Source organism: Orycteropus afer, unplaced genomic scaffold (assembly GCF_000298275.1).
Source record: "Orycteropus afer afer isolate SDZICR_OR568_19922 unplaced genomic scaffold, OryAfe1.0 scaffold00786, whole genome shotgun sequence".
Taxonomy (NCBI): Eukaryota; Metazoa; Chordata; class Mammalia; order Tubulidentata; family Orycteropodidae; genus Orycteropus; species Orycteropus afer.
This window is the reverse complement of record NW_006922373.1, coordinates 607985-622241: the sequence shown is the minus strand read 5'-3', so window position 1 is coordinate 622241 and position 14257 is coordinate 607985. Positions and strand designations below refer to the sequence as shown.

The following is a 14257-nucleotide window of genomic DNA, read 5'->3' as shown; positions in this document are numbered from 1 at the left end:
GTGAATTCATTGCCCGGTCTGAGAGATGAGGAAACGAAGAGTCAGAGGACAGCCCGAGGCTCAGTCTGCCATGCCCCGCCCCCCTTTCCAGGTTTCCCTCGATCACCACCGAGACTTTGTCCCTGACTCACGTCTCCCCCAGAGTCAAAGGTCCGTGCAGGCCTCGGTTTCAGCCGCATTGCCCTCAGTCACCCTCGTCTCATCTCCCTGTCTGCAGGCCCGGGCAACATGGCTGTGTTCCGGTCAGGCCTCCTGGTGCTGACGACGCCTCTGGCCTCCCTGACAACTCGCTTGGCGCCCATCCTAACCTCGGCGGCCCAGCTGGTGAAGCACACGCTCTATGTCCATCTGCAGCCAGGCCTGAGCCTGGAAGGTCCTGCTCAGCCCGAGTCCAGCCCCGTGCAGGCCACATTTGAAGTTCTCGATCTCATCACGCACCTCTACACAGGCGCTGATGTCCACAGGCACCTCGACGTCCGAGTTCTGCTGACGAATATCCGAGCCAAAAGCGCCTTTCTCCCTCCCCAGTTCAGCTCAGTCCAGAATCTGGCCCACCCGCCGGAAGTAGTGATGACTGACTTCCAGACCGTGGATGGCGGCCAGTACAACCCGGTCAAGCAACAGCTAGAGCGCTATGCCACCAGCTGTTATAGCTGTTGCCCACAACTGAGTTCGGTGTTGCTATACCCCGAGTATGGGCCTCGGGAGCAGTCCGTGGAGCCCCAGAGTGACCCCTCATCTTCCACCATCAAGCTGGCTTCCCCCACGGCCAGGTCTCCAAAGCAGCCAGTGCGTGGCTACCACCGTGGGGCTGTGGGTGGCACGTTTGACCGCCTACACAATGCCCACAAGGTGTTGCTCAGCGTCTCATGCATCCTGGCCCAGGAGCGGCTTGTGGTGGGAGTAGCAGACAAAGAACTGTTAAAGAGTGAGTGAGAGGGACCTTGGATTAGGGCACTGGAGAACCCCAAATCTTTTTGCCCTCTGCCCTTATGTCAAGATTGAGGAAGAGTGAGACCATCCATTAATTCACTTCTCTCCCAAATGTGAAGTGCCTGGCACTCAGTGCTAAGGAAATTTTGTTAAGCTTTCTGGTGGGCCAGTCACCACTCTATCATGATTCCCCCCTTGTGGAGCCAGGGAATCTGCATTTTAACAAGAACTCCAGATGATGAACCTTAAAGTTTGGGACCTTGGAATAAATGGATGAGTGAGTTGTAGGTAGTAGTGCCAGAGGCAATAAAAGGGGATTCAAGGATGATTTTGAATCTTATAATTATCCGTCTGACTCATGTCTACTTGCACTGCTATTTATTGAGTAGTTTCCTGGTGGCTTGTTCCTTGGGTACAGGCACTATTGTATTTGCCTGACTCCTTCTTCCCAGCCCCTCGCTCACAGACCACTTCCTTACTTAGCTTTTCTCACCATCCTATCTAGAGATACAGTGCCAAGGGGTACTCTTTCTCCAGCTGTCCCACACTCTTTCTCTCCACTCAAAAGATCTCACTGTTTTTCGGGCTCCTTCCCCAGGCAAGTTGCTCCCTGAACTGCTCCAACCCTATGCAGTGCGTGTGGAACATCTGAGTGAGTTCCTGGTGGACATCAAGCCCTCCTTGACTTTTGATCTCATTCCCCTGCTGGACCCCTATGGGCCTGCTGGCTCTGACCCCTCCCTGGAGTTCCTGGTGGTCAGCGAGGAGACCTATCGTGGGGGGATGGCCGTCAACCGCTTCCGTCTTGAGAACGTAACCCCTGAGGGAGACTGGCAGAGGGAGTGGATGGGAATGGGGAAGGCCATTGTGGGAGGCTGTTGGAAGTACCGTGGCCCTAGAGGAAGGAAGAGAAGGCTGTAGGTGGTGGGAAAAGGCAAGGAGGAACTGAGTCCCAGAATGCTTTGTGAATTGGAAGTGAAGCCCGGGGTGTATGGGGAGAGGATAAGGGGCAGGTTGAGTTTGGGGTTGTCCCTTCTTCATCTCACCCCTCCTTCCCTCTCCCCACCCCCTCCCCCTTTTACCTCAGGACCTAGAGGAGCTTGACTTGTACCAGATCCAGCTCCTGAAGGACCCAAGCCACATGGAAAATGAAGAGGATAAAGTCAGTTCCTCCAGCTTACGCCACCGAATGCTGGGAAACCTGCTGCGGGCACCACATGTAGGCACCCTTACCCCACTTAGGTGGGCTGGACATGCTGGAGGATGGAGAGTGAGGGGTTACCCTAAGCATGAGCCTGAGAGCCCTGGTAACTGTGGGGTTCCCTCTCTCATCTGTCCCAGAAGAGGCCACAGCTTCCCCCAAATCTCTATGTGATTGGGTTGACGGGCATTAGCGGCTCTGGGAAGAGCTCAGTAGCTCATCGTCTGAAGGGCCTGGGGGCATATATCATCGACAGTGACCACCTTGGCCATCGGGCTTATGCCCCGGGTGGCCCAGCCTACCAGCCCGTGGTGGAAGCCTTTGGACCAGGTAATAACGGGAAGGCTGGTGGTGGCCTGAGGTGAGATGGCCTGGCCACCTTGCTCAGGTCTCCATCTTTGTCATCCAGATATTCTCCATAAAGATGGCATCATCAACAGGAAGATCCTAGGCAGCCGAGTGTTTGGGAACAAGGTAAACACCTGTTTAGTGGCTCCTTAACTGCTGCTACACCCAGCAGTTGGGACAGAGTGGATCTTTCTGGTCTAGCCCAGAATGCTATTTCTACTCATCTGCTCCCAGTGACCATCTCCCTCAGAGTAGGTCTGTCTCTGAGGGAAGATGACCTCTGCCTGCTCTCTCTGTGCCCCTCCCCAGAAGCAACTGAAGATACTCACAGACATCATGTGGCCAATTATTGCAAAGCTGGCCCGAGAGGAGATGGACCTGGCTGTGAGTAGGGGTGAGTAGCAGGGATGATGAGAGCAGCCAAGGGGGACAGTTAGGCAGATTCTGGGCACTTCCCCAGCCCACACTAGACATCCACGTTTCCCCGGGACTATGTTTCCTGGGCACTTTAACTGGTGGCAAGTGGCAGAGTGCTACAGGCAATGACTGGGGTTTCCCCACAGGAAAGCATGTGTGCGTGATCGATGCCGCCATGCTTCTTGAAGCCGGCTGGCAGGACATGGTGCATGAGGTGTGGACCGTTGTCATTCCTGAGACTGAGGTACCTGGACCCCACCCTTACCCCACCCCCATTGCAGACTACAACCTGCACTGAGCTGGGGGCTGAGCTTGGCATCCTTCCTGACCAATGCCTGACCTGTGCCCAGGCTATACGGCGTATCGTGGAGCGTGATGGCCTAAGTGAAGCTGCGGCACAAAGCCGGCTGCAGAACCAGATGAGTGGGCAGCAGCTTGTGGACCAGAGCCATGTGGTGCTGAGCACACTATGGGAGCCAGAGGTCACCCAGCACCAGGTGGGTACCCAGGGAAAGGCTGGGTTGTGAGGAGGGAGTCTCCAGTGGGTGCCTGCCTGACCCTGTCCTGTTTGCCTCCTTCCAATGTTCTGACCTGCCCAAAGGTGGAGAAAGCCTGGAACCTCCTGCAGAAGCGTATTCCCCAGATGCAGTCAGGCCCCTGACTGACCATGAGTTCTTAGTGGGGTCAGACTGGCCCCTGGAGCTGACTAGAGATCCAGTGGTGAGAGGAGTGGGGACCTTGATGCTTATCCTTGGCTCAGCTCTAGGGAGCTTTAAGCTGGCCTGGGCCTACCCAGCCTGCTTGTATGAGGCCAGCATTGAGGACGTGGCTCAAGAAGGAGCAGACTCTGGTGGTGGTCCATCCTCGCCCTTGCCCAGGAGTGTCCATGAGGCCTACAGCTGACTAGGGCCAGGGCAAACACTGGAACTAGTAACAATTAAAGGTGACAGTTTCCAGGTGAATGTATTGTGTTTGCTCTCTGCTCCTACACTTCTGGAAATCTCTGGAACCCTTGAGTCACAAGTGTGGGGCCCAGGCCTGAAAGCCAGGCCTGCCACTGACTACCAGTGTGCTTTTGGGTAAGTCACGGACTTTGTAGAGACCTTAGTGTCCTTATCTACAAAGTAGGATAAACTGGCTCACAGGCTTTTTGCAAGGAACCATTAATTCCCCAGGTATTCTGCCGGACTGGGCTGAGTGTTGAGAGATCATCCCTAAACAAGCCAGACAGGAGCTTTGCCCTCACAGAGCTGCAGCCTGGTAGGGTCAGGCGCGAGGAAGCGCTGCCTAATTCCAGACCCACCGGGCCTCATGGTTCCAGAGGCTGGGCACGCACCTGCGGGGCAGCCTGGGAAAAGGGCTCTCTCTGAGCTGGCCGGGCTGGGCAGCGCGCGTGCGCACAACTATGCGGCAGTATTCATAAAGCCTTTGGAGGGGATCCCACTTCATAGAACGTGCTTCATTTCGCCGCCGCCCCAGAGTGCCTAGCCCCAGTGGGAGGGCGAGGGGACAAGAAAGAACCCTAAAACTGCATTTCAGCTCGAGCTCTGAGCTGTAGTTTAAAGCCCACGGCCTGCGCGTGCGTAGTGGTTGACCTCCGCCTCCTGGCCGCGGATTGGTGGGTTTGGATCAGGTGGATGCACCTCCCTCTTCCTGGAGGCGGGGGGCTCGCCCGCTGGCTTGTTTCCGGTTCGGTGGGTTCAAGATGACAGAGCCGGTCGCTTCTCCCGAAGACCCCTGGGTCAAGGCAAGCCCCGTGGGCGCGCACGCTGGCGAGGGGAGGGAGGGTGGGGCTCGTGCACGTAAGGGTTCAGAAGCCGAGGGGATTTCCTCCTGTTCCCCAAGTCTCCCCGCCCAACTCTGGGCCCTGAGGCTGCAGAGAAGACAGCTTTCGCCCGGCTCGTGCTAAGGTGTGGAAACGATTGAGGCGTGTGCTCGCCAGTGTGACAGCGGGTGGGTCCTAGGGATCGGGGTGAAGAGAAGGGCGGCGCTCCCATGGCTCTCGCCGGGGCTCATTGTGCTGATGGCCTGCCCCAAGTGTGTGTGATACGCAAGTACACACAGTAAATTGGGACGCCTTCCCCAGGAACGGGGGTCTGATGGGCTTCTTCCTTGCTCGGTGCCTCAGGTGGAATATGCCTACAGCGACAACAGCCTGGACCCTGGTGAGTGGCTCCCCACCTTCCTTCCTCACCGTCCTCAGTTCAAAGTGACACTCCTGCTTCAGCCCTATAGATTCGTGTGAACTCCCCAGTCACACCTGAGCAAAGTCACACCTGAGTGCAGTGCTCGCTGAAGACAGCGAGGGAGGAGCTGAAGGACAGGGACAGGAAGCAACCAATAGTGACACCCAGTTTCTTCTGTTCTGGGGCAGGGAAGTGATGGAAATAATGACAACTGGTCACTCTCTTAATCCTTCTCATGTCCAGATGCCCGGTTGAGAGCAGGGGTGTCACTACAGGCAGTGTGGTATGGCAGGAAGTGAGTGGCCCATTCTGGCTGGCTTTGGGATTGAAGGGGAGAGTTCAGCATTTAAGGATCAGGAAGCTATTATGGCCACAAGTGTCTGAGGACCTGGCAGTGTTCTTCACCTCACCCATTAGTGATTGGGGCCTCTCTTTTCCAGGGCTTTTTGTAGAAAGCACCCGCAAGGGGAGCGTAGTGTCCAGAGCTAATAGCATCGGTTCTACCAGTGCCTCTTCAGTCCCCAACACAGGTAGGCAGCACCATCCCCCCACCTGGGGGGACTAAGATATGCCATCACTTTAGTATCTTTCCTAGAAAGGAAGCTCCTGCCATCCACATGGGGGTAACGGGTAATGGAGCCCTAGTGCCAGACAAAGGGTCTCACCATCTTTCACCTCATCCTAGGGTGTTAGGTTCTTCTGTGCATCTGCCACGTCTGAGCACTGAGTTCCCCTCCTTCTCAACTGAGTGAAGGTAGGGTAGCTGGGCTCTGCTGGGCCCTGGCATGACCTCTCCTTGCCCCCAACTCTCACCAGATGACGAGGACAGTGATTACCACCAGGAGTCCTATAAGGAGTCCTACAAGGACCGGCGGCGGCGCGCACACACTCAGGCCGAGCAGAAGAGGAGAGATGCCATCAAAGTGAGTGGGGAGGCCTGCACTGCAGCCAGAGCAGAAGGCCCTACAGATTTCACATTCATTTTGCCCAGGCTCTATCCGAATCCCAGGCCAACTTGGGCTCAAGCTGACCCAGCCCCTGGACCTGAACACCTCCCTCCTTCTAGCCTCACCCCACCTCTCCCCACCCCTTTGAGCATGGAACTGAAGTGTTACGGAAGCTTAACTTTTTGCCAGTTTGCCTTAGGGGTTAAGGAATCCCCGTTTCCCTTGCTGTCTTCACAGAGAGGCTATGATGACCTTCAGACCATTGTCCCCACCTGCCAGCAACAGGACTTCTCCATTGGCTCCCAAAAGCTCAGCAAAGCCATCGTTCTACAAAAGAGTATGGCCACCGAGAGCACTGAAGGGGGTGGGACCAATGGGGGACTGTGCCTCCTACCTACTCAGCTCAGCCCTGGTGTGCTGGTTGTAATGAGGGCTGGGGGCGGGGGAAACAAACCTTGTCCCCCCCAGGCTGAGCTTTCCTCCATGCTTCCCACTCCCACTCCAGCCATTGACTACATCCAGTTTCTGCACAAGGAGAAGAAGAAGCAGGAGGAGGAGGTATCCACACTACGCAAGGACGTCACAGCCCTAAAGATCATGAAAGTGTAAGGGAGCTACTAAACTGGAAGAACCAGGGCTCCTGAGGGGACTTTGAGTCAGACTGCAGTTTGTACCCTCCTTTTGTCCAAAAGCTACATCAGGAACTACAGTTCAGACAATACTTTCACTCCTTGAGGGAACCCTGTCACTTAGGTACTTCCTCCCCAGCAGACCAATACATATAGCAGACACTAAGGAAACAGCTGCTAGATGTAGGAAGGAAAGGCTGGGGAGAGTCACCATTTCTAACCCAAAGCTATCTAGCTGATGTTGAATACGTCCTCAGAGCTCTCTGGGATGGGTAACCCATTTTTCTGTGCACTGGCATTGCTGCTGTACCACCTCATTCCTGGCCTGCTCTCTCTTAGGAACTATGAGCAGATTGTGAAGGCACACCAGGACAACCCCCACGAGGGGGAGGACCAGGTCTCTGACCAGGTCAAGTTCAACGTGTTTCAAGGCATCATGGACTCCCTGTTCCAGTCCTTCAATGCTTCCATCTCTGTGGCCAGCTTCCAGGAGCTGTCAGCCTGTGTCTTTAGCTGGATTGAGGAACACTGTAAGCCTCAGGTATGGGGCAGCAATGGTCACAGAGGTGGAAGTGCTGGGGTTGCCTCCCTGCCTTTAGGTAAAGTGGCCCAAGCCATCATCTGTTCAGAAAAGCATGCTAGCAACTTGTAGGTTTCCTGAGGGGTATTTCTGCAGCCTCAGCACTTTGTTTTCCCTCTTCTTTGCTATCTAGCCCATAATTTCCTGTTATGGTTTTATTTGCCCAGAATGATCTGAGCACTTACTCAATACAGTAGACTCTCGCTAGGCCTTTACTTGGTCCCCATGGTTGCTGCCTTGTTAGCTGTACCTTGGCTGTATGTGAACCTGACCACCTGTGACAGAACTACATTGGGTTTTTGGAAACCTACAGATTCCTGGGTCCCACCCCCAGGCCCACTGACATAGTCTACCCAGAGGCTCGTTGTTGATGTCATTATTTATAATGGATAGGTGTGTTCATGGTATTAGTGTTATGCTAGGTCCTCTGCTTTTGAGGCCTGGTTGCTTATTTTGAGACTTTACCTTGCAGCTGAGATTCTTTCTTTTTGTGAAACATTTTAAACCCACTGCAACACTGGGAGAATTTTACAGTGAAGACTCCCAATCCCCCCACCTAAATTCTACCGTGAACATTTTACTCTCTGCTTTGTCATCTCTCCATCCCTTTCCCTACCTTGTTTTGGGGGCATCTCAGAGTAAACTGTTGATGTCAGTGCACTGCCCAGAGCTGCTTCTGATGCACATTGAGAGAACCCCCGGTGAGGTGGGCACTACCTGAGACCACTGTTTGCTCTCTGCCTGAGGGTCTGTCTCTACCTCTGCCGTCTTTCCCAGACCCTACGAGAGATCGTGATTGGTGTCCTGCACCAACTGAAAAACCAGCTGTACTGACGGGCTTGGAACCTTCAGAACAGCCAACAAGAGGCCCCCGAGTCATCTTCAGCTTGGCCACGGAGCTGGTGGGCCTGGGAGACTGACCAACTGTGACTCCTCACACCAGTCAGCTGGTTTCTACTTGGTGTGTGGTTCTCTCACCACCACCTTGCCCTCAGTGCGCTGGGGTTTTTGTGTTGTGAAAGCTTCTAATTAATTTATTATATTGACTATGAAACTCAAATGTACCCAGTCTCACCCCTCCCACCACCTCATGGAAGTCCTCAGGATGGGGGTTTGGTCTGAATACCCCAAAGAGCCCCTGGCCTCTCTGCCCTTTTTCCAAGCCTTTCTCCTATGTGCTCATGAACTACATATATTTGGAAACTGCTATTTGCCTATTTGGGTCTCTCGGGTAGCATTTGGCCCAAGTCTGGCCATTTTGGCAAAAAGTAGTTGGATGGGAGAAAAAGCAAGAGGAGTACTTCCACAGCCATGAAGGGCAAAAGGCGGCCTCATACCGAGGCTAAGGCTGCCTGGTCAGTGCAGGGTGACCAGGGATTTCCTGGCCTGGCCCAGGGAAGGGCCACCAGCTTCCTGCCCTGCTCTGGGCAGTTGGGGTTGGCAGTCCCTCCCTGTTCCACAGCTGGTAGCACTGCACAGCAAAGCAAACATATTTTGTGTTTAAGTACACAAAACTTTTCATATTTCAGAAATTTATTTTTCTAGACAGCAGTGCATTTGTTAAAGTTACAACTTTGGAAAATTACCTGGGCTCAAAACTACTCTCAGCCTTTCTTGTGAAGTTGATCTGGGTTTCTGCTTTCAGTGCTACCTGCATTTTTCCCAGGACTTGGGGTGCAGTGATGGGGTACAGAATAAACTCTAAAGGCCTCTGGGGTGCAGAAGCCCAGGAGAGTACTGCTGTGTACAGCGGCCTCTCCAGACCGCCACCCTGAAGCTCCCTTCTGCCTTCCTCGGGTCTGATAACTGGGAGATTTGAGTATCCAGAGGAAATTAAATATTTTTATATCAAACTATCACAATAAACACTGCCAAACGCTTTTCTTTAGCACTGTTCCAAGAGTTAAGCTCAAGACACTGCAGGTGGACAATGAAATGAGTGTGACCATCATGCAGGCTACAGCCCTCTCTCCACACAATCCTTTGGTTTGTGCCGCTCACCTGACTGCTCTGCTCAGAAGCAGAAAGCAGCAGGAACAGCAATAACAAAGCCAACGTCAACAAGGCGCCAGGACAGGACCTTTGTGTTCCCAATCCCCCGTCCTGCCAGAGGGCATCTCAGGGGTCTGGGAGCTTGACATTATAATCTTCATCTGTCTCTATCCCAACTTCCTCCTGTGGGAAGGGGGAGAGGTGAATGAGACCACCCTGGGCAGAGACCCAAGGGGAGCGGGCAAGTGTTATGTTAAGACAGTCCCACTTACAAAGAACTGCTTCTTGCTCTTGGGGTATCCTTCAAGGATCGCATCACACAGCTCTGTTGCCTGACAAGAAACAAAATCACCCCCTACAGATAGACAGCTGTGGGAGCAGGCGGTAGCTTCTCCCGTGACCTCTGTTTTCCAGAGTACCTCCAGGCCTGGCACTCCAGCACACTTACCATCCGCTTCCGCTTCCGCCACTCCTTGCAGTACTTCTGCCTCTCTCTGTAAACCTAGACAGAAGACACCAGTTCCTTTAAGGCCCAGCCTGATTTGCTGGGGGGGGCCACCCCTCATCTCCACCCCTGGATCGACACAAGCCCTCCAGCTCGGCCCAGATCACCTGCTCTTTCTCTTCTGGAGTCACATGGTTGGTGGCCGCCTTAATGTTCTTCAGTCTCTCTGTGTAGCCAGCACATTCCTTCTTTAACACTTGGATCTCTTTCTGCATCTCCAGTGTGGTCAGCGCACTAGTTAACTCTTTCAGCTCTGAAACCACACCTCCCTGGGGTTATGGCTACCCCCGCAGAAGGGGTTCTGTCTTTCCCAGTGGGTGCTCCCTGAGGTGGGAGGCCAGGCATCTGATTTGCTTTAGAATCTAAACTGTGGAAATGCTTAAGGAAATAAAGGTTTACAGAATTCCCAGTTTACTATTTTCCTCTACTCCATCTACACGTAGTAGTGGAGTGGGAGGTTGAGCAGACTTGCAATAGCTCATTAAAACAAAAACAAAAACTCACTGCCATGGAGTCGATTAGACTCATAGTGACCCCTCCTTGGGTTTCTGAGGCGGTATCTCTACAGAAGTACATTGCCCAATCTTCTGAGAAGTGGCTGGTGGCTTTGAACTGCCAGCTTTCTGGTTAGCAGTCAAATGCCTTAGGCACTACGCTACCAGAGCTCCCAGCTCCCTAAAGAGAAGAATAAATGAAACCAGAAGCTCTGGTGGCGTAGTGCCTAAGGCATTTGACTGCTGACCAGAAGGCTGGCAGTTCAAACACAGAATCATGGTACACAAGCAAATGCTTGTCTTGCTCATTTAAATTCAAAAGCCATCAGGTGTTTCCTTTTCATGTAATGCTCGAGGCAACCCAGCAAAAGGGTGTGAGAAGCAAGGCATTGAACTCAACAGTCATTCCTGAGCTCAAGACTAAACCTGCTGCTAGGGGCACCCTCCAGGGCCCCCCAGTCCTACCAGCCTCCATATAGCGGCAGCTCTGTTGCAGGCTCTGCACCTTGGCAGTGAGGGCCACGATCTTGGCATCCAGGCCCTGGAGGTCAGCATCACTCACCACTTCAAACTGCTCCTGCCAGAGACAAGAAGAAGATGGAAGTGGAACGAGATGTGAGGTGCAAAAATAAGAAGGCAAGATTGCAGTATGCCCGGTATTCCCCAGAAAACCACCCACAGGGCTGAAGAGGTAAGAGAACACTCTCCCAAAGTCAGTGAAGCTTCAAGTGTGAGTTTCAACGATAGGAAGAATGTGGACGAGTCAAGTGGCTTACTAGGAGTGGATTCACCCAATGTGCAGGTTTCACTCACCTGATCTACAAAATATATCTTCTGCTTGCCGTACATCTTCTCTTTGATCTTGCCTTGTTGGGCCAGCTGTTCCAGCGCCTTCACCACTGCCTGGCAGAGGGAAGGGGACGGAACAATCAAGAGGAATACCGTTGGGCCCAGGTTGGGGGGATTTCAGTTAATGATGGGGAAGCCCCCGGCAGGCCGGAAAGCTCCCGTCAGCTCGAGAGGGGGGACTCCAGCCTGATTCGACGGGTCCCAAAGAGCAGGAATCTCGGGGTCCTCACCGCCTTGCCAAGGCCGTGTTCCCGCTGCAGGTTCCCGAACACGTCCTGGGCGCTGTAGGGACGGTTCTGCTCCTGCAGGTATCTCAGGAGGAGTCCGGGGGCTATGGAGAGAGAAGAGACCGAAGATGGAGTCATTCGATCTAACCTCGGCACCGCTCCCTTCCCGAGTAACCGGGTATCGCCCGTGCCACCTTTACCTCCCGCCGCAGATTCCGCCCGGCCTTTGCTCATGGCCTTCCCCGCCGCCAACCTCAGAAAGCCAGAAGTTGTAGTAGCTCCGAGCAACAGCTTCTTCCGGCAATGGAGGGCGGGCCTCGAGCAGTGATTGGCTGAAGGGGAAGCCTACTGACAAACCCAACGGCTCTTCCGCTACACCGTAGAGAAGCGCATTTGTTTCGGAAGACGCTCGGGATTCTGGCCGCAACGGGCGATCTTCTGCGGAGAAGGTGGGGCCCGCACGGGTTCGAACTTCTCCCTTTGTCCTCATCCGCAGGGAGGCCGATTAAAGAACGCACCAAGATTTCGAGACCCATTTCTAGCCCCGGCTGAGAGTACTCGTGTGCTTGAGGTAGGCCGGGAGTGTTTAAATGGAAGCCAGGGATCAGCTCCAGCACCCGGCAAGCGACTTGCTCAAGGTCACAAGGCTACTTACAGTGGTATGTCCTGCGCTCACGATCCAGTGTTCTTTTCGTTGGTCAGTCTCATTATTTGTAAAACAGGAATAAAGGGATGGTTGTGAAAATAGCGTCATCGCCGTAGAACGAGCGTTAAACCTTCATGTGCCCGCTACCGAGCTTCACACACAGGGGGTGCTCAATACACGCTCTTGTTTGAACGCCAAGGGACGGTTCGTTTGAAGGGGGCCACTCCTAAACCGCAGAGATTGTATAAAAGCTTATTGGTGCAGTTAAGCTCACGGCAGCACCTGGCAGGTGCTTTCCACCTCTGCCCACAGTGGCCAGTGGGACAGCCTGAAATAAGTATTTCTAGTTTCTGAGGTCAGCTGAAGGCCCAAGAGCAGCTGCCTCTGCCGCTCAATCCAGTGGAGGAGCAAGTGCTTTTTAAGGCCTTATGCTACCTAAAACTTCACTAGCTCTTAAACGTTGTCTTAGACTCAACGTTTAGAATTAGAAATGATGGAACAGCAGGCTAGAGGCGGACCACGAGTGCCAGATACATTCATGTCTGGCTTTCCTGGATTGGGAGAGCGGCCTCATACTACAGTGATTGTTCTGTCTCAAAGGAAAAATAGGGGTAGGCAGGTGGGTGTCTCTTCTGAGGCTGTCACCTCTTCAAATGAATTAGATTGACAACAGAATACTTAACAAGGGTAGGACCCCATTCAACATCAGTCTCTTGTTCTCATACAAGATTTATTCCCCAGCACTCACCTGCCCACCCACCCACCCCAATTCACAGTGGAGGACTAAGGAGATTCAGAGCAGGATCCCCCCAGGTAGAAGAAACACCTTCCAAAGATTTTGCTCTCCTTTCTTTCCTTCTTCCTCCTTGACAACTCTCAAGGCCTGAAACTACACACACTCATGCAGACACACAAAATCCCACTCCTTTCCCACACCTCCCTTTTTTTTTTTTATTCCCCACATCAGAGCTCCCTGTAGGATATCTGGGCTCTGAGAAGAGAGGTGCCCAAAGTCAGTCTATTTGAGAACCCTAAAGTGAGGGTGGGGTGGGGGTGCTGTTACCCCAGCCTTCACACAAAGGGTAGTGACTATGAAATAGGCACCTAGCTCTTCTCCCTTCTCACTGTTAACCATCTTTATTCCCTGGCATCTCTACCTTTCCAGCAACCAAGAGCAAACATGTCAGCACACCCCCACTTGCAGCACATGAAAATGGGCTCTGTCCAACATCCCTCACCCAGGCATGGGGGTGCTGGGGGAGTGGTCCCTGAGGATTGGCAAAGGGTTAATGCAGAGGGAAAGAGGATAGAAGAGTTTGGCTTGAGCTCTGACTGGGGAGGCAGAGAGGCTATGGGCTGGCATGGACTTCGAATTCATTGCCATTTTTGGGTTTTGTCTCATGATTTTACTAGTAGCAGCAGACTAGATGCCCTGTAAAGGGCTCTCTGCTGATTACAGACACATTTTTTGCTAACTGGACTCATCCTTAAAGGAGGCCCTGCCAAGACAAGAAGCGGTTGAAAATAAAAGCAAGAGAGGAGTTGAACAGGGAGTTAAGAATAGTTGGTACAAGAGAGCTGGTGGCTCCTGGGATGAATGCCACTGGGCCATTTGTAAAGTGCTACTTTGTACTCCCCCATGGAGTTATTACTTCTCCAAAGGAGGGGCAAGGGAAGGAGCAGGAACATAGAAATGGGCATGGTATTGCTTAGCTGTTGCTCAGGCTGACAGTCAAATGAAGCCAGGGGTTAACAGCACCAAAGACAAGCCGGAGGCTCCGGGGGCTTCAGTGAGACCAGGAGGTCTTGTGGAAGCACTCCCTGACCCTCCCAGCCTACTGACCCCCATGGCCCAAGGGGACGTAGAAGAGGCCCATCCCCATGTCATGTTCACATTTTTTCAGTTTCACAAGCACTGTTTTGGAGGACTTGAGGTCAGGCCTCCAGAAATGAGGATGGGCTGGAGGCGGGGAAGGGGCTGGCCTCCCACGCAGAACCAAAGGATAAGCTTGCTTTGAAAAAAGCCCAAACTAAAGAATGGTTTAACAACAGAAGAGGAAGACAATGTAACCCTCCCAGCCACTGCCTGACTTTGGAAGCTCTAGGGAGGTGATGAGCAAAAGGAAGAATGGGCTCTTCTCTCAGTGAGAGCCCCCGAGCACCCATACCTGGAAGGAAAACAGCAGCACCCCTCAAAGGGGAACCAAACCCCTGACTACTCTGTTCCCCAAAAGTACCACCCTCATGGAGAGGACTCCCGTGGGGAGCACACTCTCACATCGGTGCCTGAGCTCATGTGGTAT

General features: G+C 53.3%; 3 protein-coding genes across 3 annotated transcripts; 2 read left to right on the top strand and 1 right to left on the bottom strand.

Moving 5' to 3' along the window:
- The first annotated feature begins 228 nt into the window (after positions 1-228).
- COASY (Coenzyme A synthase) lies at positions 229-3560 on the top strand. The gene is made up of 9 exons (XM_007957756.2): positions 229-928; positions 1532-1746; positions 2021-2152; positions 2275-2464; positions 2544-2608; positions 2792-2876; positions 3046-3143; positions 3250-3396; positions 3501-3560. Exons 1-9 carry the CDS (start codon positions 229-231, stop codon positions 3558-3560), a joined length of 1692 nt encoding a protein of 563 aa, XP_007955947.1.
- A 1044-nt stretch (positions 3561-4604) lies between these two features.
- On the top strand, positions 4605-8075 carry MLX (MAX dimerization protein MLX). The gene is made up of 8 exons (XM_007957754.2): positions 4605-4646; positions 5028-5064; positions 5526-5615; positions 5902-6008; positions 6270-6369; positions 6538-6637; positions 7001-7202; positions 8019-8075. The coding sequence occupies exons 1-8, from the start codon at positions 4605-4607 to the stop codon at positions 8073-8075; spliced, it is 735 nt and encodes a 244-aa protein (XP_007955945.1).
- A 1284-nt stretch (positions 8076-9359) lies between these two features.
- Positions 9360-11542, bottom strand: LOC103211773 (PSMC3 interacting protein). Its single transcript, XM_007957751.1, has 8 exons — positions 11509-11542; positions 11312-11412; positions 11046-11135; positions 10698-10809; positions 9846-9991; positions 9682-9735; positions 9506-9565; positions 9360-9416 (listed from the first exon to the last, which is right to left on the bottom strand). Exons 1-8 carry the CDS (start codon positions 11540-11542, stop codon positions 9360-9362), a joined length of 654 nt encoding a protein of 217 aa, XP_007955942.1.
- Between the last annotated feature and the right edge of the window lie 2715 nt (positions 11543-14257).